The following is a 23386-nucleotide window of genomic DNA, read 5'->3' as shown; positions in this document are numbered from 1 at the left end:
TCTACAGCATTCTCACCATCTACTAACCTAGGGACTTCACTGAAAAAAGATATAAGATTAGCTTGGTAGGATTTATTCTCTGTGCTGGCTTCTAATGATCACTGGATTCTCATTGAGATAACTGCAGACAGAAACTTATATATTGAAATCCATTCTATTATTTTTCATGTTATTGAAGTCAAGCTATTGGGCTGTAGTTTCCTGGATCTACTTTATTTTGTCCTATTTTTGAAGAGAGGGACATTTGCCCTTTGAAACCACTCCTTTGGCACCTCAGCTGTTGTCTAAGATTTTTTTTTTAAGAAGGCTGGCAAGTGGCTCAGAGAGTACATCTTCAAGTTCCTTCAGTGCTGTTCTTGGGATGAAATGTGTCTGGCCTTGGCATTTTGAACTGATTTAGCTTAGCTAGGTGATCCCTCACTTTGCCTATCAGTCTTGGTTTGCAATCCACATCCATTGCCAAGGTCACTGCTGCTGTTTGGAAGCACAGTTGTCTTTTGGAGTAAAAACAGAAGCAAAATAAATATTGTGATCTCTTTTCATTGTGATCTGTTATACTTTTGCCATCCTTACTGAAAGTGGCCCAACTGCTGTCTTGGTCATTCCACTGCCTAGAATGTATCTGGGAAAACAACAAAATAAAACCTTTTTGTTGTTGTTCCTTGCTTATCTAGCAAGTCTCAGCTCATTCTGAGGTTTAGGTTTTCTTATACTATTTGTGCAAGCTTGAGTACACATCTGTACTCTTCCTTGATGACATCCTTGTGATAAAAAGTCACATCTTCTAATTATGGCCCTATAGTCTAGAAATCTGTAGAAATAAACTGTACAGGGAATCCTACATGTACATGGGCAACTATTATGGTTTATACTATCTTTCCCTCCATTCTATATACATACACTTTTGTTTTCCTTTTCATTTCTTCCTTGAATTTCCTGTGCAGCCATATTGCCTTTTTTCTGATTTTCCCATTTTTCTTCGTCCTTTTGCAACTCTTTCTCCAAGAACTCTAACACTTACTGGGTGTCTTTTTCCTTTAGAACATCTATCCATGGGATTCCATGGTAATTTCCTGAACTTGTTAAAAGCAGCGTTTGGAAATCCAAGATATGTGTTTGACTATACTTTTCTTATCCCTGTCCCACAAGTGCAATTTCTAACATTACATGGTCACTTCCCTCTAATACTGACTGCTTGAATTTCAGTCTCCAAGTCCTCCCCTCTGGTTACGATCAAGTTCAGGATTGTTGGTCCCCTTGTTCCTATTTCTAGCTTTTGCAAAAATAAATTATCTGCAAAGCACATCAGGAATTTGTTGCTATTCTTAGCAGATTTAGGTGTGGAGTTTACATGATGCATGCCACTGGAAGCTGCCCTGGGGCTGCCTAAGGTGGCCCAAATCTGGTCCCAAAAAGAGCTGATCTTTTCTGCTCCTATTTGGGGCCATGCGAGGAGGTGCCCTCAAGGCCATGGCGTGTATTAGCTGTGGCCCCGGAGCTATCAGGCTGGTAGCAACTTCTGGCCGCTCCTTCCTGCCTGTCTGCTTTGGCCCTTAGCCTCCCAGCAAGTATCAGGGTAATTGAAGTCCCCCATAACTACTTATTCTTGCAAAAGCTTATATATTTTAGTGTTGAGAACTCTAGAGTTATTTCATAGAATAAGCATTAACACTGCTAGGATCTATGTAGCATTTCTCTAACTGAAACATCAGAAACAAGGAGAAATGTAACCATATAATTTATCATATTATTACCATATGTAGGCATTCACAGTGCCATTACAAATCTGCACAGCTACTTATAATTCAGACTGAATATGTTATCATTATCTGTGCCCATCATTCTTGTAGGTAGAGATTTGTCACTGTAGTGCAAAGCACGACTAATAGGGTTATGAAAATTAATGAATACAGAATGCTAGCTGCCAAGGCTTTTAAACCGGGATATGGAATGGGCATGGATCTGGCAAAACAATGCCGTTAGCAAATTTGTTCCATTGTTAGGTCTAATATATACTTTTACCCCCACACTAAATGTAGATAATTAAAAATGGGATTTCAAAAATGCACAAACTCCAGTGGAGCCTGGCTGAAGCCACTTTAGGGGTCTTCTCTTCTGTAACCCAAGACATGCATAATAGATTCTTCTAGAGCTACAGCTTTTCAAAAAGATATGTTAACCTACTATCAATTAATTGCATCTGAAACTTTTTGGATAAGAGAAATGTGAAGTCCAAAAGAAAGTCATATCCTTATATAAATTATCCTCACTCTAAAATAAGTTTCACAAACTTAAAGATATATTTCATCAGGAACTGCCCATAGACTGCACAGACAGATATAGGGGCTGCATCCCTTTAGACAGTATCTGATCACATTATTTTTTAAGTATAGGAATGTATTAACCTATATCAAGCTCCAACAGACCTGTAAGAAGTTCTGCAGTATTTTAGGGGTTTTTAGGGCTGGGCGTCTGCACGCGCCCAGCCCTACAATCACTGTGCATTCCCGTCCATATGGCGCGCCCAATGATGATATCTGTACAGCGCAGTGTCCAAACAGTGCTGCGCCGTATGGACATCATCGTTGCACACGAGCATGCCAATGACACCCCACACGCAGCAGAAAAGAAGCAGGTTTTTTTTAAGCCTCGTGGAGGTCGCCCTGTTTTGTTGGTGTGTTCTCCATCTGGGGCAGAAAGGGGTAGTGTCTGGCCACCCCTTTCTGCTAGTCTGTATCCCCCCATGTTAGTTCTGGCACTGTGTTGTTAGTCCTTCACCCTATCATGGTATCCCATCTACCACTGTTGGGAGGGAAAATTAAAATAAAACAACTATGTTGGTAAAATATGGCCCAAAACCTAACCAAACCAACTAAACAAAAAAAAAAACAAAAAACAAAAAACCCAAGCCAAAACGAGTCACTATGACCAGCAACCTGGCAACAATAATCTAGCAGACCACAGGACAGGGTGGTAAGTACATTATTAAAATATGGTTAGCATATCAATTTAAAGAGCTAAAACAAAAAACCAACCTCCAAATCCACATATTAGTAACACATTCTCAAAATACAGGGCTCTTCCAGTGGGACAAATGTGTTAACAAGTTGCAGTATTTGTAGCTTTAACAAAAAGTAATCTAAATGGATGCAAACTGCAGGAAAAGTGATTCCACCTCAACATTAGGAGGAACTTCCTGACAGTAAGGGCTGTTCGACAGTGGAATGCACTCCCTTGGAGTGTAGTGGAGTCTCCTTCCCTGGAGGTCTTTAAACAGAGGCTGGATGGCCATCTGTTGGGGATGCATGGCAGGGGTTTAAACTGGATGGCCCTCTTTCAACTCTATGATTCTATGATTCTATATTTCCTGACACAAGCGGCAACCTTCTCACCCTTGAGTGTTTTTATTTTAAATTCTGAGACTTATCTGCACAATCTGTATCAATCTCTACTTTCTTCTTTAAAAAATATTTTAAAATTATATTATAATGCATCAGTGGATGTACTATAACTTAAAAATATAACAATACTAAAGAAACAAAAGGGGGGGGGGATTCTTTCGAACTTAAAGTATTACCAGCTAGCAACTAGAAATCTTCCAGAAATATTATCATCCCGGTGTGGAAGTAAGTACAGGAGCAGAACAGAATGATACTAGTTGACATCAGAAATTAGCCACATTAATGTACTACCTGAACTTTGGAGTGTTGAGTCATTATTCACTGAAACCTGTCACTAGTTCCCGTACAAAGGGATTTATACCCTATGTTTACCAAAAATTTTGCCAAGCTTTTTTTGCAAGTATATCTTGCCAAACTAATGTCAAAACCTTACTGAAAAGATTGAAACTAGAGTTCTTTAGAGACAGGAAATAAGAGAGCACCATACACAAAAGTAGGCAAACAAAATAAAGTTTACTAATGTAGCAGCACACAGTGCCCTCATACCAATCAAATCTTAAAAGGAATTTAGTTTTAATACCATCAGAGGTATACACACCTCTGTCCTAATGATAAATGTTAAATGGAGTTAACTATTTACCACTGGAGAAAATCTGAGAGCAATTTTACAGAATAATTTTATCCAGGTTGTGCTAGTACACTAAGGGCCCATTCACACTGCATTTTAACCTTGGCCCCATTTTGATTTAAGAGAGGGTTCTTCACACTTCTATTGGGTTTTCATGACCCAAATTGAGTGGTTGTTCACACTTGCGCCGGGGTTTCCTGATCCGAATCAGGGGTCGTTCATACTTGTGCCGGGGTTTTCTGACCCGAATGGGGGGGGGGGGAGCGGTGTAAATTCCCCTTAACCTGGGGAGGGTTTGCCATGGGTTTTCTTGAGGTTCTTTTCAAAAGAACCAAGTTTTTGCCAATGGGAACTTGAAAATTGATCCAATCCGATTCCTTCCTTCCTCCTCCTCTCCCTCCAGCCACCTCCATTTGCCCCCTCCGTTCTTCTCCTTCCCCTCCTCCTCTGCCACCACCCCAATCTTGCCTCCATTTGCTCCCTCTGTTCTTCTCCCTCCTCCCAGCCACCTCCGTTTGCCCCTCCATTCTTCTCCTTCCTCCCAGCCACCTCTGATCACCCCCTCCATTATTTTCCTGCCTCCCAGCCCCCTCAAATTGCCCCCTCTGTTCTTCTTGTTCCTCCCAGCCATCTCTGATTGCCCCCTTCTCCTGCCTCCCAGCCCCTCCAATTGCGCCCTCTGTTCTTCTCCTTCCTCCCAGCCCCCTCCGATTGCCCCTTTCATTCTTCTCCTTCCTCCCAGCCACCTTCAATTGCCCCCTCCATTCTTGCCCTTCTTCCCAGACACCTCTAATTGCCTCATCCATTCTTGTCCTTCCTCCCAGCCACCTCCCATTGCCCCCTCCTTCTTCTACTTCCTCCCAACCCCCTCTCATTGCCACCTCCATTCTTGTCATTTCGCCACCTCCTCTCTTCCTCCCCTGCCTCCTCCCCCCCTTCTTACAGGATTGTGGCATTTTATCCCGTTGCCAAATGTGAATGGAATCCCAGGGTAAAATCCCACGATCGTGGCAAATCAATGCCACAGATAGAATCAATCCTGGCAATCAATGCCACAGAGAGATTTGATCATGGTATTTCTGGGTAATAATCCAGTTCACACACCAGATTATTTTTTTCAGTGTGAATGGGCCCTAAGTCTTAGTGCATACAGCTCTATGTGCAGTGGGTATGCACTGAAATAACTAGGATGGGGGTCAGAAAGAACCATTTTTTAATTAGACAGTATTAGTGGCCAGTCAACTAGACTCTACTGCCAACAAGGAGTTAAGATCCTAGATGTGAGACCATGATGTAGGAATGTAACATAAGTCTTTTGAAGTTCTTCAGCTGAACAATTCTGCAGCTCATGAACATAGGCAAAATGTATTTCATTTTTCAATCATAATTTATTTTTATTCCAAGTTACTGATGACACAGAGCAAAGCAAATACCACTGAAATATATCCTGGGCTGAATGTACAAGAAAAGCTTGACATGGCTTGTCCTCCATCTCTAATAAATCCCTAACAAACCAACAAAAAGATCTGTGCTGATCCACAAATGTCAGCATTAAACTTGATTGTTCTTCCGGGAAAGGGCACAAGTGGAAGTTGACTTTAGTAAATAGATAAAAGGGTTTTTTTAAAAAAGGTTTTTGCTTCTTCACCTATTTGAGAATGGGAGCTAATTTTAACTCCTATCTTCTATTCCTAGATGCGCTATAGCAGACATCAAATATGGTGTGCTCCAACAATATCTCCTTTGGCATCAATAGAAATACCACTACATCTGTTAACCAGTTTATCATACTAGACATCTGCATTATCATCAAATTGCAGTTTTTAAGGACCACTGTTTACTGATCAGTGTGTGCATATTTTACTTTCAGTTCCTCTTTCCTCACTGACTACATTTACATCTACAGCCATTTGAGTATGAGTATACCAATCTACAGTCTCAGGCAATATTCCATATATCCAATGAAGTCCATAAAATAGATGCCAAATAATACCTGTTAAGTCTTTAAAGTTCTAAAAGATACTAGTGTTTTTCATTTTTAAATATGTAGTACAGTACAAGTAAAAAGACCTTATTTTTGGTGGCATTGTCATCACAGAATTATTTTCTCATTAGGGCCTGGTCAAAACCTATTATATGACACATTTAGAAAAAATAGCAATCATATCTGTGCCTTTTGCAGAAGCTGGCTGCTCAATGACTACTGTATGAATATTGTCTTTTTTTCAGTTGTCCTTCCCTATAGAGTCTGGAGACTGTTTCCTTCATGGGTGTCATTATTCATAACCTTTCTTTACTTAGCAACAAATGTGGTTTTAAAAAAGAGAGAGAGAGAGAGAAGACGTTCAAGAGTAAAACTATCTGTGAAGTATCTTCAGACTGAAAAGATAATATATATGGACTTCACTGAGAACATGTTATCATGTAGCAATTTTTCTTTCATCCTGTTTAGAACTTCATATTTGTGACTTCAGGTTTAAAGCATCACAGAACGAGAGAGAGAAGTTTTGCATTATTCTTTAGTCTGATATCAAGTAGAAAGTGTTCTGATAAAAAGAAGATTCTTAGGATTCTAAAGTATGAAAGAAGGACTGAGCAGGCAGACTGGAAAAACCAGGTTATCTCCAGGGTTTCCCAAGTAACATGGAGAACCTGCTAATTGTACAACTAGCTGGACCCATGAGGTGTCGACAGCAGCCACCTTCACTTGCAAAGACAGACCCAACAAAATGGGGAATTGATGGGTACAAATTGAGCAACATCATTACAGTATTTTTTTCTCTACCCCAAAGACGCATGCACATATGTGCATGGACACACCACCAGAAGCTACCAATCACCTCCCTTCTCCACCCAACTGCCAGCCCCTTTGACCACCACGCAACTGGCTGTGCAACCAGCCACTCAACTGCACAAATAATCAACTGCTCACATGGCATATTGATGTGCCCAGTGACACATTGGCATAGCTCAATCATGGAGGCCCCACATGGCTCCCTGTTTCTTAATGTTATAATTAAATCCATTGTATTGTTAGTGAAACTCCATGCTGGTCATCATTTCTCTTCATAGAGAGTACAGTGGGTTGATGGTGCAACTGACCACTCATGTGAATTTGTGATCAATTTTCAGGCAGGCTGCAAAAATACCTATGGGCACTGGCAGCTCACTGGGTCCTTCCCCTGTCTCTGTACCAGGCATGCAATCCACATGTCATTGTGCTAATTCATACTTTTTGGCTTAGATCAGAGCAAACCAGGGGTTACTATGCCCTGGTGTTTAGCTCCAGAGTGTAGCTTCATCCAGGATTCCTCTGGACACACTTGTTGATACATGTGTCTTTTAAAGACGTACAGTTCAAAAAGGGACAAAACAACTTCTTACTGCTCATGTGGACAGCCCCTCTGACAACCTTCATTGTGATTGTTAGATATCTTTACTTCTTCGTGGTCTTTGTTGCTTCAGTGCTGACTGGGTACAAACCATTTAGGCACAAGGTTCAAAAAGACACTGTGGCTGCATCCACACTGCAAAAACAATCCAGGTTGACAGCACTTTCACTGCCATGGCTCATAGCTATGGAATTCTGGGAATTGTAGCTTGGTGAGACATTTAGCTTTCTCTGTCAGAGAGCTCTGGTGCCACAAGAAACTGCAAATCCCAGAATTCCATAGCATTGAGCAATATAGTTAAAGTGGTGTCAATTTGGATTTTTTTCTGCAGTCTGGATGAAGCCTCTGTTAACTTGGTCTTAATTTTCTTCACACTACATTGTGTATTGGTTAGTGCAGGAACCAGAGTCTATCTACTACAGTGAAATTAAAACTATGGTAGAGTGAAAACCAAACCAAAAATAAGTTAGTTATGGTTAACTTAAATCTGATGGCTTTCACGTAAAAAAAACACTGTTATCTGATTTGGTACCACAGTATTTTACCAAATCAGACAAGACAAGGGTTGCTAACAGCAAAGGCCATACAAAATTCGTATTCAATGCCACAGAGGGTGACTGGCTTAGCAGTTTTTGTAGCTTATGATGAGGTATTAGAAGAATATTCACAAAATTTATTATTCTCAATGAGAGTAGCTGTTTTGAGCTCACATGTTGAAATGAGGAATTATCAGCTTCCTTCAGAGTTTTTACCTCCAGTGTGAAAATATCACAAAGAGTGCTTTGTTCTTTATTTGCCCATAATTTGGGCAAAAATTTCTCTCAGCAAAATTGTCTTTTCCTGTTGCGAACTAAGCACTCACATAAATGCAGAAAAGACACACACCTGATGCTTTTAGTGGGGTTTTGAGTCCATGCAACACATCAGTGCCTATTGTAGTTTGTCTAAGCTATTTACCCAATTTACACAAAAATCATTTCCATTAATGCAAAAAAAAAAATCTTTTGTGGTGTACAGAACGAATCTCATCCATCTCACAGGAAAGGAGAAATTATTTTCCAGGGTTCTCTCCCTCTCTCACACACACAAAAGAGTGAGACAAGAAAGGATTCATACCCTGCTCAACATGTGTTACTAATGAGTGAGGAGGAACTACAGTGCAACTACTGTGACGGCTTAGGACAGGACAACCTACAAGCCTGCATGTCTCCATAAGAGCCAGTCCAAGTCTTTCTTCTCTATCTCACAAACCTCAGAATCTTATTTGGTGATACCACAGTAGTCACCCAGTCTGATGTATTTTTGCTGTCAGGAAAAGATCTTCTTTGAACTGGCCTTTACCTTTTAACTGGTTGAGGCAGGATGATGCTCAATCGAGTGTTGTCTTTTCAAATATGTTTTAATGTATATTAAACATTTTAAGTTAACTACATTGGTTGTTTAATGCTTTTTAATCTTTTGTACTACCGATTGTTTTAATTGTTTGATTTAAAATATATTGTACGTAATCCCATATTGGGAGAAAGGCAGCATATTAAAGACACTCATACACACACAATTTGATCTGCAAAAAGATGCCTACATTAGAGATGGAAAGGAATCTCATTGGTGGGATACAAACCGCCGCTTTGCGGCAGTCTGCCGCCGCCGCCGGTTAGTCCGCGGGGGAGCCGGAGCCTCCATACGGTGCGACTCCCGCGCGGAGCGAAAAAGAAGCTCCAAAATGGAGCTTCTTCTTGAGTCGCGTTTGCGACGTAGCGAGGCGCCAGGGGCGCGCTCGCTACGTCACAACGCCCGCGACACGTACGGACGCTCAGCGTCCAATACGTCAAGATGGCAGCGCCCATGTGGAAGGGGCGCCGCCATCTTGTACATATAGGATACGTACTAGGGCTAGGGGGGTGCGGAAGCACCGCCCCTTCCTAACCCTAGTACGTATTCTATACGTACTAAATGGCGGTATGTATCCCGCCATTGGGAGCATGAATGCTTCACGACAATAACCATTTCAAAACTCCCAAGATATGCTGCAAGGAAAAGCATACCTTGCCTCAGAATTATGTATAATGCATAATTTTTTGCGGGGGAATAAAGAAAATAAACACAAAAGCATTTATATTCTTTAAAAATACAATACTACAAATTCATAGAGTTGTAAGAATACACAGAAACACGATTCAGTTAATGGGGGAAATGTATACAAAATGCATACATTAGGGGAAAAGCACACATTTGAGGGAAAAGTCTCAAAATTATATGAATGTCCTTGTGGAAACTGATGCAAACAATTGATGGGAACGGAATAATATTGTAAGCCGCTCTGAGAGCCATTAGGGCTGAAGGGCGGGATATAAATACCTAAATAAATAAATAAATAATGCAGGAGAAACACAAAAGCATCAACACTGAGAATTTTACATGTAGCAGTGCTGGTGATGTATTTTATCTGAGCATTTAAATCTCCCTTCCACTAATTCTAAGTTCAAAAAGACCTCCTCCAAAAATGTAAATCTTACAATAGTTCTCTATATATATTCGCAATTTCAATCATGCCTATTTTGTCCAATGCAAAGACTTCACATATATGTCAACCTACATCAATTTCATAGCATAACAATGACATTCAATTACAAAGATGACTTAAATCACTTTATACTGCAAAATCCTTGAAATTTCAGCATGGTTATATTCAAAAAGTTTTATTCCAGATTAATGGTTAAAAGGACCTTTAACATTAAAGCCACGTGACTTCTGGAAACTGCAGAGCAATCTGTTAAGCAACAAGGTTAAGGAGGCCACTAGAACATAAATATTTGTTGAAACAAATTGTAACTATGTTGACTTATGCTACTACTATTTCATTAGCAAATGGGATTGCACAAGAACTGAATAAAAATGGGGTAGTGTTTCCTAGCTACTAAAAGGCTCTTCAAGTTTAACAGAGGGAGGTATGAAAGGCAACAGGTAAAACAATACTCCTTTTCCTCTAAATGCTCTCCTAAAACAAATAAATTTCTGTATTATAAATGATCTTTTCTCTACTTCAATTTCTGTTTGGAGTAGTCAAGGGAATACCACATAGGCTCAGGATGAAACCTTTAAGAAACACTTCAGAATAAAATAAACAGGCTAGCTGACTGCAAAACCCACAGTAACTCACAAACTGTTTCAGCCAGTTATATATACACACACAGAGAGAAACAGTCGGCTTATTTTCCACCGTAAATGCCAGAAAGCAATGCAGACAAAATGCTAATTGCCAATTCTGTGAGATATTGCTAACACTTCTGAAAATTTGGTGACCAAACAAAATGCTGGCTGGCCTCAGCCTCAAAAGCCACACAATGTCATTTTCAGAAGTATACTTTTTATGCATATAATATAATACAATCAGTAAAAGTCATGAAGCTAACTTTAAAAAAAAAAAAGAAAAGAAAACTGGATGGAAGAGGAAGCTCAGTTGCTGAGCTTGATCTGGCAGGTTAAGGATTTTAATGTCCCACTTATTTCAAGAAACATTTTTTGCACATACTTGCAAAATCTTCCATTAAAAAGAATGTGACTGAAAGGTGCCTAATTGTGCCCAGTGGAGCTTTTGGGCTCTTCCTGAAATAGTATAACTCAGACTACAATCTCCTCCTGCCTCCTCCCTTTAATAAAAATTTCCTCTGAAGCTGAAGTGAGATCTACAAGGAAGGAGACACTTGTGCTCATTAATAAAAAGGTGTCCATTAGAGTCTTCTTTTTGCTTTCTTGCAATACCAGGAGGCATACAATATGCTATAGAAATAACTGTACTTTAAGCCAGTGAACTTAAGTCAGATGCAGCTGTCCTGAAAACATTCTGATCCATTTGGTGCCCACATGGAACTGCTTCTTGAAGTGTGAATTTTATTTTATGTTTTACTTTGATAAATTCTATCAACAGGCCTTCTCTCACACAGTATTATTACTTTCTAAACAATTTTACTAGCGTGTCTCTATATATTTCCTCCCATGACAGCATGGTCAATGGTCCCTACTTTGCTTTACAACATGCAGAATTCCAGCTACTTTTAGAAAAAGATGTCCCAAGTGCTTCTGCATATCACTAGAAAGAGACCAGGATTACTAGCTAGGCATGTATCCTCAGCTTTCAAGTGTCTGTATAAATTAGAGCCACAGTTTCAAATTAAGTGACAAAATTCCAAAAAAAGATATAAAATAATGAGTATTAAAAGCAATTCAATTTTTGTGAACCCAGTCTAGAATACAAGCACTATTCTTGATACAGACCGAATAAATAAATAAATAAATAACAAGTCTTTTCTCAAGAGATTTTTAAGAAGCAAAATTTGTATATACAGCTTATATTGTATATATCGTTTATGTATATAAAATCCACAAAATGAAAGAATGTGGCCTTGTGATGGCCTCTGAATCCAATATATCTTTACACTCCACATAGATGTGCTTAAGTAAAATGTGGGGAAGCTTAAGTATTAGGTGTGGGGGAGGTCAGAATGGAGATTACAAACAAGGTATCAGAACCAGACTAGGAATGGGGAGGACATCTAGGAAAGAAGTGGTAAGATCCTAAAGTGTAAAGATATGCAACTGAATTGTCCATCACCATGTCCAGATGCGAGATCAAGACAGTGACAAAAGTGGATAAGAAGAATAACTCATTTGAGATGTGATGCTGGAGAAGAGTGCTAAGGATACCATGGGCAGTCAGAAAGACAAACAAATGGTCCTTGAACAGATCGAGCCTGAAATATTCCTAGAAACCAAGATGATCAAATTGAGGCTGTCATGATTTGACCTCATCATAAGAAGACACACCTCACTGGACAATAATGCTAGGAAAGTTTTAGGGTATTAGAAAGAGAGAAAGGCCACATGTCACATAGATACACTCAATGAGGGAGGTCCCACTCCCAAGCATGAATCCACAAGGCATAAGCAGAGCAGTGGAGGATAGCTTGTCTTGAGGTGTCTCATCCACAAGGCCGCCATGAGTTGAGGTTGACTCAAGGACATATATATATATATGGATGGTTAGGACGTGTTTCTTTGCTGTTCTTGTTTTCTTTTTGAACTCTGGGATAATTGTTCATGCAGTGATAGAGTACTACTTGAATAAAGTACTGACGATGGCAACAGAATACTCGAGCTTCTTTGAGTACCGTTTCCATGAAAGCCAGGAAACAAAATATTGCTATAAGAACGTAAATATGACAGTGATAGGAACAAGAGAAAATCAAGCAGTATTATTTCCAAAGTAAATAAGACAACTTAATGATCATTTATCAAAACTCTAATACTGAACACAATTATGTTCTATAATGGAAGTGGAATAACTCTTAGTAATATAATGAGTTTGTGTGCATCAGGGCAAGCACAGAAAAATACACACTGAAAAGAAAATACTACACTTAATATGACATAATGCATGCTCAATATAAGAAAAATTATATCTGTCCCATTGATATATGCTCAGCAACAGATGTTTTTATCTTCCAGTATCTCATTACTAACTGCTACCATCTCCTCCTGTTTTGCTCTGAAGGTGGCTTAGACCATTCAGCAGGGGAATGGAATATATACATGCACTGCAAGTGTTTTGAATCATGAGGTGTGGGCTTCTAAAGATACATTAATGTGTTACTCAAGAGGTAATATGTTAAGCTTCCCTGGTAGCATAGAACATGAAAGAATCACATGGGAGGAGCGCATCACATGGAAAATTCCCATGATAGCAACTCCTTTAGTTTGGGGCTGGCACTACCAATGTTCCACATGATCTTCCCACTTTATACATGATCAGAGCAAAATGGGAAGCAGTCACAGGGCAACAAAACCGACTTTACTCCCACTTGATTCATGCATGAATCGGGTATGAAATGATGATCAACAAATCCTAAACAATTTTTGCAAAGCAGTGTCCTATATGGACAACATAAAGATCCTGAACTACTGACACAACTTCCTAATTCACAGCCTTGGACTATCAGGGAAGCACTATAAATATGTACCTGCAGCTATGTACCAAAATCAAGATGTAATGTCATTAAAGAGCAAAGCTCTAGCCTTATACTATTTTTTGTTACAGAGTTATTCACCATGCAGCCAAGGAAAAGAGTCAGTTGAAATCAAAGCTGCTGTCTTGATATTCCTGTAAGTATTCTGTTGTTTCTTTTCACTCTGTATAGGTTGTTTTTCTAAACCACAGGATGACATTCTGACTGGATGCCCTGCTGCTTTACCAGGAAACCACAGACACATATTGAATTCTGTCTGTCACTTCTACCAAAAATCTATTCTGAAATGCAGTTTACCTGATTGTCTAGCCAATGATTAATGGAAACAGAATACAATTTCCCTTTATATTTCTGCAATTTTGCCAACATGGAAGCAGTAATACTAGAAAAAGAGTGTCATATACTACTTTTGTCAAGACAAATGACAGAAGACGTGGTATTTTTAGATATGCTCTAATAAATTGCTTCTTTCCCACAAGAACAGATAACATTTCAAGATGCTAAGGTAAAGGATAAAGAAAAACAATAACAAAACAAACACAAATCATTTCTCCTCAGTCTGAAGCTAGCTAAAATGTTCAAAATGTTTACATCATTCAATATATATGTAACCCCATTGTGGGAGAAAGGTGTGATATAAATCCTTATATAAAGAAAGATATAAATAAATAACCTGTCCCACTTTCAGAATTGTTTTCCCATGTGCTAATGCCAGTCTCTTCACTGCTAACCGAACACACTGGTTTGGAATTTAGGCTGATATGTCATCCTATTTGTGCCTTGGCTTGCCCTGTCCTTGCATTCTGGCTAATGTGAAGAAGCTGATTAAATACCCCCAATAAAATTGAAGGAGAAAGTACCAGTGATTTTCTGATTGTACACCTGACAACAATGGACTACGATTTGAATTTTGAATTCCTCTCTGTTCACACTAGCTCACCCCAAAATCTGTCCTCCCACTTTATCATATTCAAAGAGTCATCCAATACCAGGAACAATTTATAAGGGCATAGGAAACAGAAAGAGTATTTAATTTCCATATATGCCCTCTCAGTTTTCATCAGATACTAACACTGAAATAATATAAGGAATGCCTGGGCATTTGTGATTGCATGGGTTCCCCATTTTCTGGTCATAAGAATGTCTCCAGACAGCTTCCTTCCTGGTCGTAGGAACTTCTTCCAGACATTTGGGAGTGTTCATATTTGTATTATATGTGTATACATGAATGGATATCTGACTATCTTTCTTTATGAGCAATTGCAAACAAATACATGGCAGGGCACAGAATATGGCCCCTAATGCTGAACCTACAAACTTGTCTAGAATGCTGAATATTCATCTGTAAATGATATTTCTAAGTTACCTGGTTAGGAACCCTGCATCAGAGTGTAACTTAAGAGTCCAGGTGGCATAATTGACTTGTCTGTGGAGCACAAATTACGGTGTAGCCAAGTAGTATCTGGATTGCAATTCCAGTCTGCTATATCCATGGTGACAGCATGTCCCCTGATCTTTCAGACCAACACCATATTGCAACAGTACGCCTACCACCACCAATAAGTGTGCTTAGGCTGAAGTGAAAAATGACAGATATGTTTTCATGAAAATTCTTATGTGATTGTTTTACAACAAGCAAATATCAGTATATCAGAATAGAGGTTTTAAATAGCAATATTTGCTGATAGTTATCTAAAGACAGAAGGATAATTCTTGGAAAATCCATGGTAGCAGGAACAGAAACAAATGGAAAATCAACACTGTTTTAAAGCAAACTGAATATAATCTCAATTAATATTATAGGCTTTTACAGACTGTATTTCCTTAGTTAGCAATTGTGGCATTGAGTAATTCTGTTCTTATTTAGTCTCTTCCCCTCACTCCACCCCTCTAGAAGGGTCAGAACAAGGGCAGAATAAAATGGGGCATAATAAACCAGAATCTGCACATGTTGAAGGCAGCAACAATTGCTGTAGGTCAACTTGCCATTTTCTTCTTCCTTTTCTGTCAGTTAGAAAAAAATGCAGGCTGCACCTGAACATAATGTTCCCTTCCAAGCAGCACTATCCTCCTTGTCAGTCACAGACTCTGTCTTGCTTTCAAATAATTTTGTTTTCCACAGCCAACCAAGCGTTAAAGAGAAGGGGACTCAAACTTTTGTATTACATCAGCTACTTTAGTGCAATAGTAGAATGGAAAGAGAGAACCAGACCCCAGCATATATGAAAGCACAAGCTCATCCAATAGCACTCAAGGCAGCACTTCAGAAAGTGAATGGCAGTTGCACAGAGTGTCCAGGTGCTACTTCTTTGTAACAATTTGTACTGGAACACAGGGATTTTTTTTAAAAAAAAACTAACTTGGAAGACATAATATAAAATAATACAGTGTAACAATCACAGGAAGCGAAAAGTGTTTCAGGACTGGCTTTTCAAGTCACACCTTTTGGGTTTAGTTTGTGGTTTCATGTGGGAAATAAAGTTTCAAACCATCAAAATGCCTATTTTACAACTTTATCTGCAATGTTTTTTCAGTACTTCAAGCAGCTGACAATACTCCCCTCTATGAATATTTGTTACATTTAGCTCAACTCCAGTGTTGAAGATGTACAAAAAACATATTACAAGGGCCTCACTTGGTTCTGGCCTATCTGCAAGTTCCTTGAATAAGCAATCTCTAGTACACTATGATCTGTGCAAACAGTCAGTTTTATTTACCCCACAATTAAAGGAGCATTTTTACATTAACTGTGTCACTTCTTAAAGTGGACAAGATTTAATATCCCTTTCCTATAAGCATGCAAATGTCTTCTTACAATAAAGAGTGTTTCACCACCAAACATATCCTAAAATGACATGTAATTAGAACTTTTGCTTGAAACTACATCATTCAGGTCATAATGACAGCACTATGTAATACTTACCATGTAAAGATCAGACACAACAATGTAGATATTAAAATCAGAACTTGGTTAAACATCGCAGACTGTGTACGTTGGATTGCTCTATGGAGATCATTCTAGATTTTAGAAAAATAGGGAAAATGTATAATGTTCAAATATGATTTATATATTACACATTCCTTTACTACTAAAACTATCATATCTCCTCCTCCATCATTTTTGCTCGCATTTTATATACAAATATATGGGCTGTATGATAGAGTCCTTGTATTTATCTATCTTGCTGTGTGCCTTCAAGTCATTTTTGACTTATGGTGACCCCAAAGCAAGCATATCATAGGGGTTTCTTGGCAGAATTTGTTCTACCTTTACCTTCCTCTGAGGCTTAGGAGCCGGACTTGATGAAGGTCACACAATGGATTTCCACAGCTGATCAGGGATTCTGACCCTGGTCTCCCAGGTCCTAGTACAACACTCAAACCACTATACTACACCATTTTCTTTTTAAAAATTATATACCATCCTTTCCCATGCTTTCCCAATATATTCAAACCTTTAAAGCAATTTAGAGTATTCCACCGAAGTGTTACAAAAAAGGTAAAGCAAAAATTGAAAACAAAGAAGCACAAAGAACCTCTAGAAAAACTTGTAAAAATGAATTCTAAAATATATGTTTAATACAACAAATTCCAATAAACACTAAATCAAATTAAGGTAATGTTGAAATGAGCATGTAACATTTTGAAATGTAACACAGTAGTACTGAACAGTGAGAAGCCTTCTAAAATAATAAGTCTTAGGCTACTGTCTATGCATTCTTACCTGACTCTCATTTTGGATTCAATGGGATTGACATCTGATTTAGGCATGAACAGAATTGTAGTTTGGTTTGGGGTTTTTTTTGCTCACAACAGACCTGGCCAAGGAAGGTGCTACATGGACCTTCCTAAACAAATGAGCATCACCAGGAAAAACTGCTCCTTGAATCTGGGAATAGGAGGGGTTACCAAATTTTACCTAGCTACATAAATGTATACAAGAAGTCCTGAAGATTTTTAAAAAGAGCTCAGGCCATATACAGCTATATGATAATAATTAGACTCTTAGAATGAGATGAGCAGGAAAGAGAGGCAGCCACTATAGCTGGGCTACAGTGAGAATAATGCAAGCTTTTTCTGTGTGTTCTGCATTAGAGACTGAAATAACACATAAATAGTACTTGGGAAACACTGACAAAGAGAATCCTGGCCAAAGTCCCAGTCCCAATGAGAGGCCATTGCTCAAATCAAGATCCTTCATTAGGGATATGTAGATATGGGGTCACCATAGCAGGAGGAACTACATTATTTCTCCCCTCTCCTCCAAAGACTCACCATATCAAGGGGTCACAGATGGTTGGGGGACAGCTGAGGAACATCCAGATACATTCTGATAGCCAGACACCCAGCAAACACATTAAAAGGTCAATCTAGGAGGTTATCCATGCATGGATGTTGATAGTATTAATTATATTCATAGTTATGACAACTTTCTCAGACACAAGAAAACACTATTATTTCCATTTCACAGATACAGAGTGGAAACTAATCAGTGACCATCCAGTGAGCTGATTATTCAACTGGAGCACTTAAACTCTCTTGGGTTAATGTTTAGGACCCACTAGTCATTCTACAACCTCCAATGTCTAGATTTCTAATCTTCCACTTCATTATATACAGCCTGAAATTTACACAATACTCAAGGTATAAGACCAAGAAATTCAGTTAGCAGTATGATTATTCCAAGCCTGGTACTTTTTGTCACACATGCTTAGACTCATTCTTAAACACGCCTGGTGGATGCAGACCCCAGAGCCAAATGTGCTAGTCTAAAATAAGTGAAGCAGAGCTGCTCTTTGGCTGTGTCCCCATAATGTTTTTTATGGTCTGCATACCAGCATGGTAAAGGAGCCAAACATAATTGACATTTGCTAAACTTGGATTTCAAAGAATACTCAGCTCTGGCTTTCTGGAGCCAGAAAAAAAGAAGAAGAAGAGAGCCAAATGGATTCACAATGGACCAGTGGTTTTATTATAAACATAAGACAATGCATTTGGATTCCTCAGTACTAAAAGTAACTAGACTACAGGGAAGCAAAACAGAAGGTTGGAACTGCTAACACTAAAACAACTTTGACATTTGAAAGACAATTAAAAAAACAATTAAACTAAAGGATTTGGATTATTGCCCTCTACGCTTACAGATTTTCAATTGTACTACAGAGACTTGGATGTAAATATCATGGTTGAAGTGAACTGCAGACCAAACTGGCTTTCTTTGTGCTTTGATTGACACAGAGGGAAAAAGAAGAAGTCCGCCAGCCTCCCCCTAGCCATTAATCAATTATGAAATACATATTTTGCCATACTTACAATCATATTCTCCAAAGCATGTTTGGCAAGCCAGCAATTTAAAAATACTGGGATAAATAAATTTCTTAAGGTAGGCCAGAAAATCTGAAAGAAATTACAAATAAAAGGAAAACACATTCTGTAAATTTCTTTTGTCAGTGACAAATGTATCCCGTGGGGCCTTCCATCCATTGGGGTTCAGTTGCAACCTCCCCACAGATAGGAAAAAACATGGATGCTCAAGCACCGTACTATTCAATGGGCAGCAACATGTACATGTCCAGATCTGCATGCATCACCATTGAATAATATGGGGCATCATGATCCATGGGTGGTTGAAAGTGTGAGATTATTAGCCCATTGATACAGTTGGTCTACTGTAATAGCATGTACACCCAATGAGTAGCAAAAAGCAGTTTCATTTTTTAAGGATCACATTTCAAGCTTCATTGATTCCCTGCTAGACAACACAGGTAGAAATGAAATAGGTAAGAAAAAAACAAATAAGCTGGGAAAACTCTGATATTTTATCTACTTTCTTCTCAGTTTTTACTTCAGAACAAGATTGTAACCAAAATACAATCAATGAAGTGAATGTTGCCTCTGAAATAACACATAAGATTATCCTGTATATGTAGGTTAATACTTGCAGCCTTAGTTCTTCTGATTCCAGCCTTCATCCAGGTAGAACATCCACTGAGTGCTTAATCTCAAATATCTCCTGCCCCCAATGAGTTCCAGTATTTTAGGTATAAGAACTGTCTCTACAGCAGTGTTTAGGGTTGCAGAACTGAGTAGCTGAGTTGTCTGATTCAGATCTTGGAATTAACTCATCAGTTATTTGCTCAAGTTAGTAAGTCGTTCAGTTTTTCTAGCAATTTGCTGTAACTCACTAGGTTCCCCAAGTAATGCTGAAGTTAAGAATATCCTTTAGTAAATCAGGTTGTTGGAATTTTAAGGAATTTGTTATGATGGGTACCTCTCCTTCTGCCAAATTCAATTAAACTAAAAAGCCTGTTGCCTCATGTGAATACAGCTGGCCCTATACATTTGCAGCTTTCACTTTTGCTGTTTTGATTATTTGTGGTTTTGACTCATATGTTCTGTCTAGGAATCTCTAGGTCCTCTAGCGCAACTCTGCCAGAGGTTGGCCACAGAACCCAGAAATTCCCTAGGCATTTGTAGGTCCTCCAGCCCTATGCTATACCAAGCTAGCTCAGCTGTAAACAACAAAACTGTAGTCTTCTCTTAGTCTTTTTTTTTTTTGGGGGGGGGGGGGGAAGAATGTAAAAAAACAAGTTGTCCTAACAAGCCATTGATACTCTGATCCTTTTACACTGCAGAAATATACCACTATGATTTCATTGTAATTGACCATGACAGCATCTTATGGAATCCTGGAATTTGCAGTTTGGTAAGATGGTAGAGTTATGCAGTAGAGAATTCTAAATGCCTCTCCCACAACTGCAAATTCCAGGATTATACAGGATGTTGCAATGGCAGTTAAAGGAGAATCATAGTGCTAAAATTGGGAAGTATCCAAGGCCCCTAGATGCGGTACTATATGGGTGGTGGTGGAGGAAACCCTGTTTATATATTCACAACCTGAACTAACAATATAATAAATGCTACAACTCTCTTTGTGCAAGAGAGATCAAGAGAGAGAGAAAGAGTGAAGTGAATGTTTAAATGAGAAAGAAAAAGACATTAACAGGTCTAATATATCATCAAAACATCATCAAAACATACATTCTTAACTTCACTAAATAAATCTAAAGTGGAACCCTGATATCTGCTGGGATTTGGTTCCAGGACCCCAAGTGGATACCAAAATCCATGGATGTTCAAGTCTCTTTATATACAACGGTGTAGTAAAATGGCATCTCTTATCTAAAGTGGCAACATCAATGTTTGCTTTTTAGTATTTTTTAAATATATATATATATATTTTAAAGCTGTGATGGTTGAATCAGTGGATGCTGAATCCATGGATATGGAGGGCTAACTGCAACTCTCACTAGCTCAAACATAGTTGATAAATTTAGTTGTGCAAAACATCTTCAAGCTTCTAGATGTAAGATAAATCAATACAAAAACAGAAACTATAATATAATCCTTTTCTTGGAACTTAATATTTTCTTTTCCTATGCAAAATAACTTATCAGGGAACTTCAATAGTCTTTGCCCCTAGGAAAAGAGAAATACAGATACTTACTGTAATGATGAAAGGAATAGCATTGATAATTTCCAGTAGGAAAGGAATCCGCACAACTTGTTCCCATATGTTTCCCTTTCAAAAACCAAAATAAAGTACTAACAGCAGTTAATTTTGTACATTGTGACACACAGTAACAAACTGTAAAATTACACTAATATATTACATATCTTGAAATAGTCATTTTCCTTGTCATACAAACAGGATATTTTATCTGCTCATGTCAAGCTTCTTTTCAGAAGAAAGGTCTGCTAGTGTGAGAGTGAGCCCACATCATGGAACTCCATGTAAAACACACCCTGACATTTGCATATATGAGTTATGCTTTTGCAGCTACAACTGTATATTTCAAGGCTCTAAACCTGATGACAGCCATATTGAATACCCAGTTTCATAGAGGGCAGGAGCTCACAGACACAGTTCCACTATGTGTTGATATTTCAATGCTTCTTCTTAAACAGACTTAAGTCAAAACTCATAATATTTCTGTCACCATACAATTTATGGAAAGCTCATGCCCATAACTGAATACTCTCGTGTTACCATAGGAAGGCTATGTACCTTTTGAACATATGTGCAAATTAAGAGTGTAGGAACATATACACAACTGTGACCTCACAATATAGAGCACTGTGGATATCTATGGGCAAATGAAGAGGGTAGAGTTTTGTGTTGTGATCACACTCTTCCATATATGTGTTAAATATTTGAAATGTTGAGTAGTGCTGTGATTGACGAAGACCCTTCCGGAAAATGGAAATCTGCAGTGAATTTTTTTTAGGAATCAATGAGTTATATGTTGATGGTTTAGTTTTTCTGCACTAACCAGCTTTAAGAAATTACAAAATTTGACATGGGTTCAATCATCTTGAGGTTTTCTTAGGGCAAATCTACACGGTATCAATAATGGAGTATGACACCACTTTAACTGCCATGGCTCCATCCTACAGAAACCTGTAATTTGTAGTTGTTTGAGGCATGAGCACTCTTTGGCAGAGTAGGCTAAAGACCTTGTAAAACTACAAATGCCAGGATTCCATAGGACGGGGCAATAGCACTTTAAATGGCATAAACTGCATTATTTCTACAATGTAGATGCACACTTATGCAGTCATGACTGAAATTAACTGGGTGTAGTGCAGGCCAGCAATGGGCATGACCAGAACCCCCAGGATGAGCAGTGGATGAGACCAGCTCTCCCTTTCCCCACTTTTCCAAAATTTGAACACACACATCGCTTTTCCCATTCAATGACCCACACACAGACACACTCCTCCCCTGCCATACCATCTCTCTCACAGATGTTCATATACACGCTCCTCCTTCAGTAAGCAAAGCTTTCTGTTTCTTTTTGAAGAGCAGAGATGCTCCTTTAAGCTAACTCATATTGTACATATTAACCTGCTGTATTATATATTTTCTTTCTCAAGAATATTATTCTGGAAAGAAGAACCACAGAATACAATGGACTACAACAGCAACAGATTATTTTGCTGCTGTTGTTGATGCTGCTGCTGCTGTTGTGCCTTCAACTCATCTCCAACTTATGGTGACTGTAAGGCAAACCTATCACAGTTGGGGTTCTTCAGAGGGGGTTTGCCATTGCCATTCTGAGGCTGATAGAGTGTGACTCCCCTAACGTCACCCAGTGGGGTTCCATGTCCAAGCAGGAATTCGAACCCTGCCTTGTAGAGCACTTCATATTTTGTGTTGTCCCACTCCAAAGTTTCTTAAGAGAAAAACTACAAGATGGAGGGCCTAGAGCAATGGGGAGGGAACTGATCGTTACAGGTAGGGAGATGGAGCAGCAATAGCACTGAAAGGAACTGTGGAGAGGAGCAGTTATGAAGACAGCATGTTGCAAAACAGATCCCCGCTTTGGGTAAAAGAAATGGGGCTTGTCTGAATGGAGAGGTCACGAGTCAGAGCTCTTTGGCACACATCTCCCCCCCCCCCCCATTCTTAGGAAACATGGCAAACAGACACTATCTTCACCACAACTGCAGAAAACTTACAGCTAAACAAAACAGGGAGCAACTCCTACTCGTGTCAAAATCCACATAACACATCACAGCCAATGTTTGCACAAAAAGAACGACTCCTTCACAGCATTAGTTGATGAAGTTGCAAAGATAACTGCTTTTTTTTTTAAAGTCTAATGTGGGGCTTTACTGTGCTACAGTGTTCAACTATTATTGCACATTTAATTGTAGTCATCAAGCAGTCCACTTAAAATTATTCCACTGTAACATCTTTCTTTTATAACAATACAAGCTGACTGGCAGGCTAGCACTTTGTATCATACTATACTAAAAGAGATTTGCATAAAACACACACTACTCATCAAATACACATAATCTTATTTGGGAATTCATATTGTACACACAAACATACATACACACACACATGCACATATGGTGCACAATGCTTGCGGA

The 23386-nt window shown here is 38.8% G+C and overlaps 1 protein-coding gene across 1 annotated transcript in view; it reads right to left on the bottom strand.

Moving 5' to 3' along the window:
- Positions 1-23386, bottom strand: part of KCNT2 (potassium sodium-activated channel subfamily T member 2) — a 281831-nt gene that overhangs the window by 105229 nt on the left and 153216 nt on the right. The window contains exons 7-9 of the mRNA XM_089515794.1: positions 20952-21026; positions 18758-18841; positions 16368-16462 (exon numbers count right to left, since the gene is read on the bottom strand). Coding sequence (XP_089371920.1) covers positions 16368-16462; positions 18758-18841; positions 20952-21026 — 254 coding nt within the window. The remainder of the gene's footprint in view (positions 1-16367; positions 16463-18757; positions 18842-20951; positions 21027-23386) is intronic.

This window comes from Sceloporus occidentalis, unplaced genomic scaffold (genome assembly GCF_023333645.1).
Source record: "Sceloporus occidentalis isolate IW3139 unplaced genomic scaffold, rSceOcc1.0.p SCAF_3, whole genome shotgun sequence".
Classification (NCBI taxonomy): domain Eukaryota; kingdom Metazoa; phylum Chordata; class Lepidosauria; order Squamata; family Phrynosomatidae; genus Sceloporus; species Sceloporus occidentalis.
The sequence above is the reverse complement of the archived record's forward strand: the minus strand, read 5'-3'. Positions and strand labels throughout refer to the sequence as shown.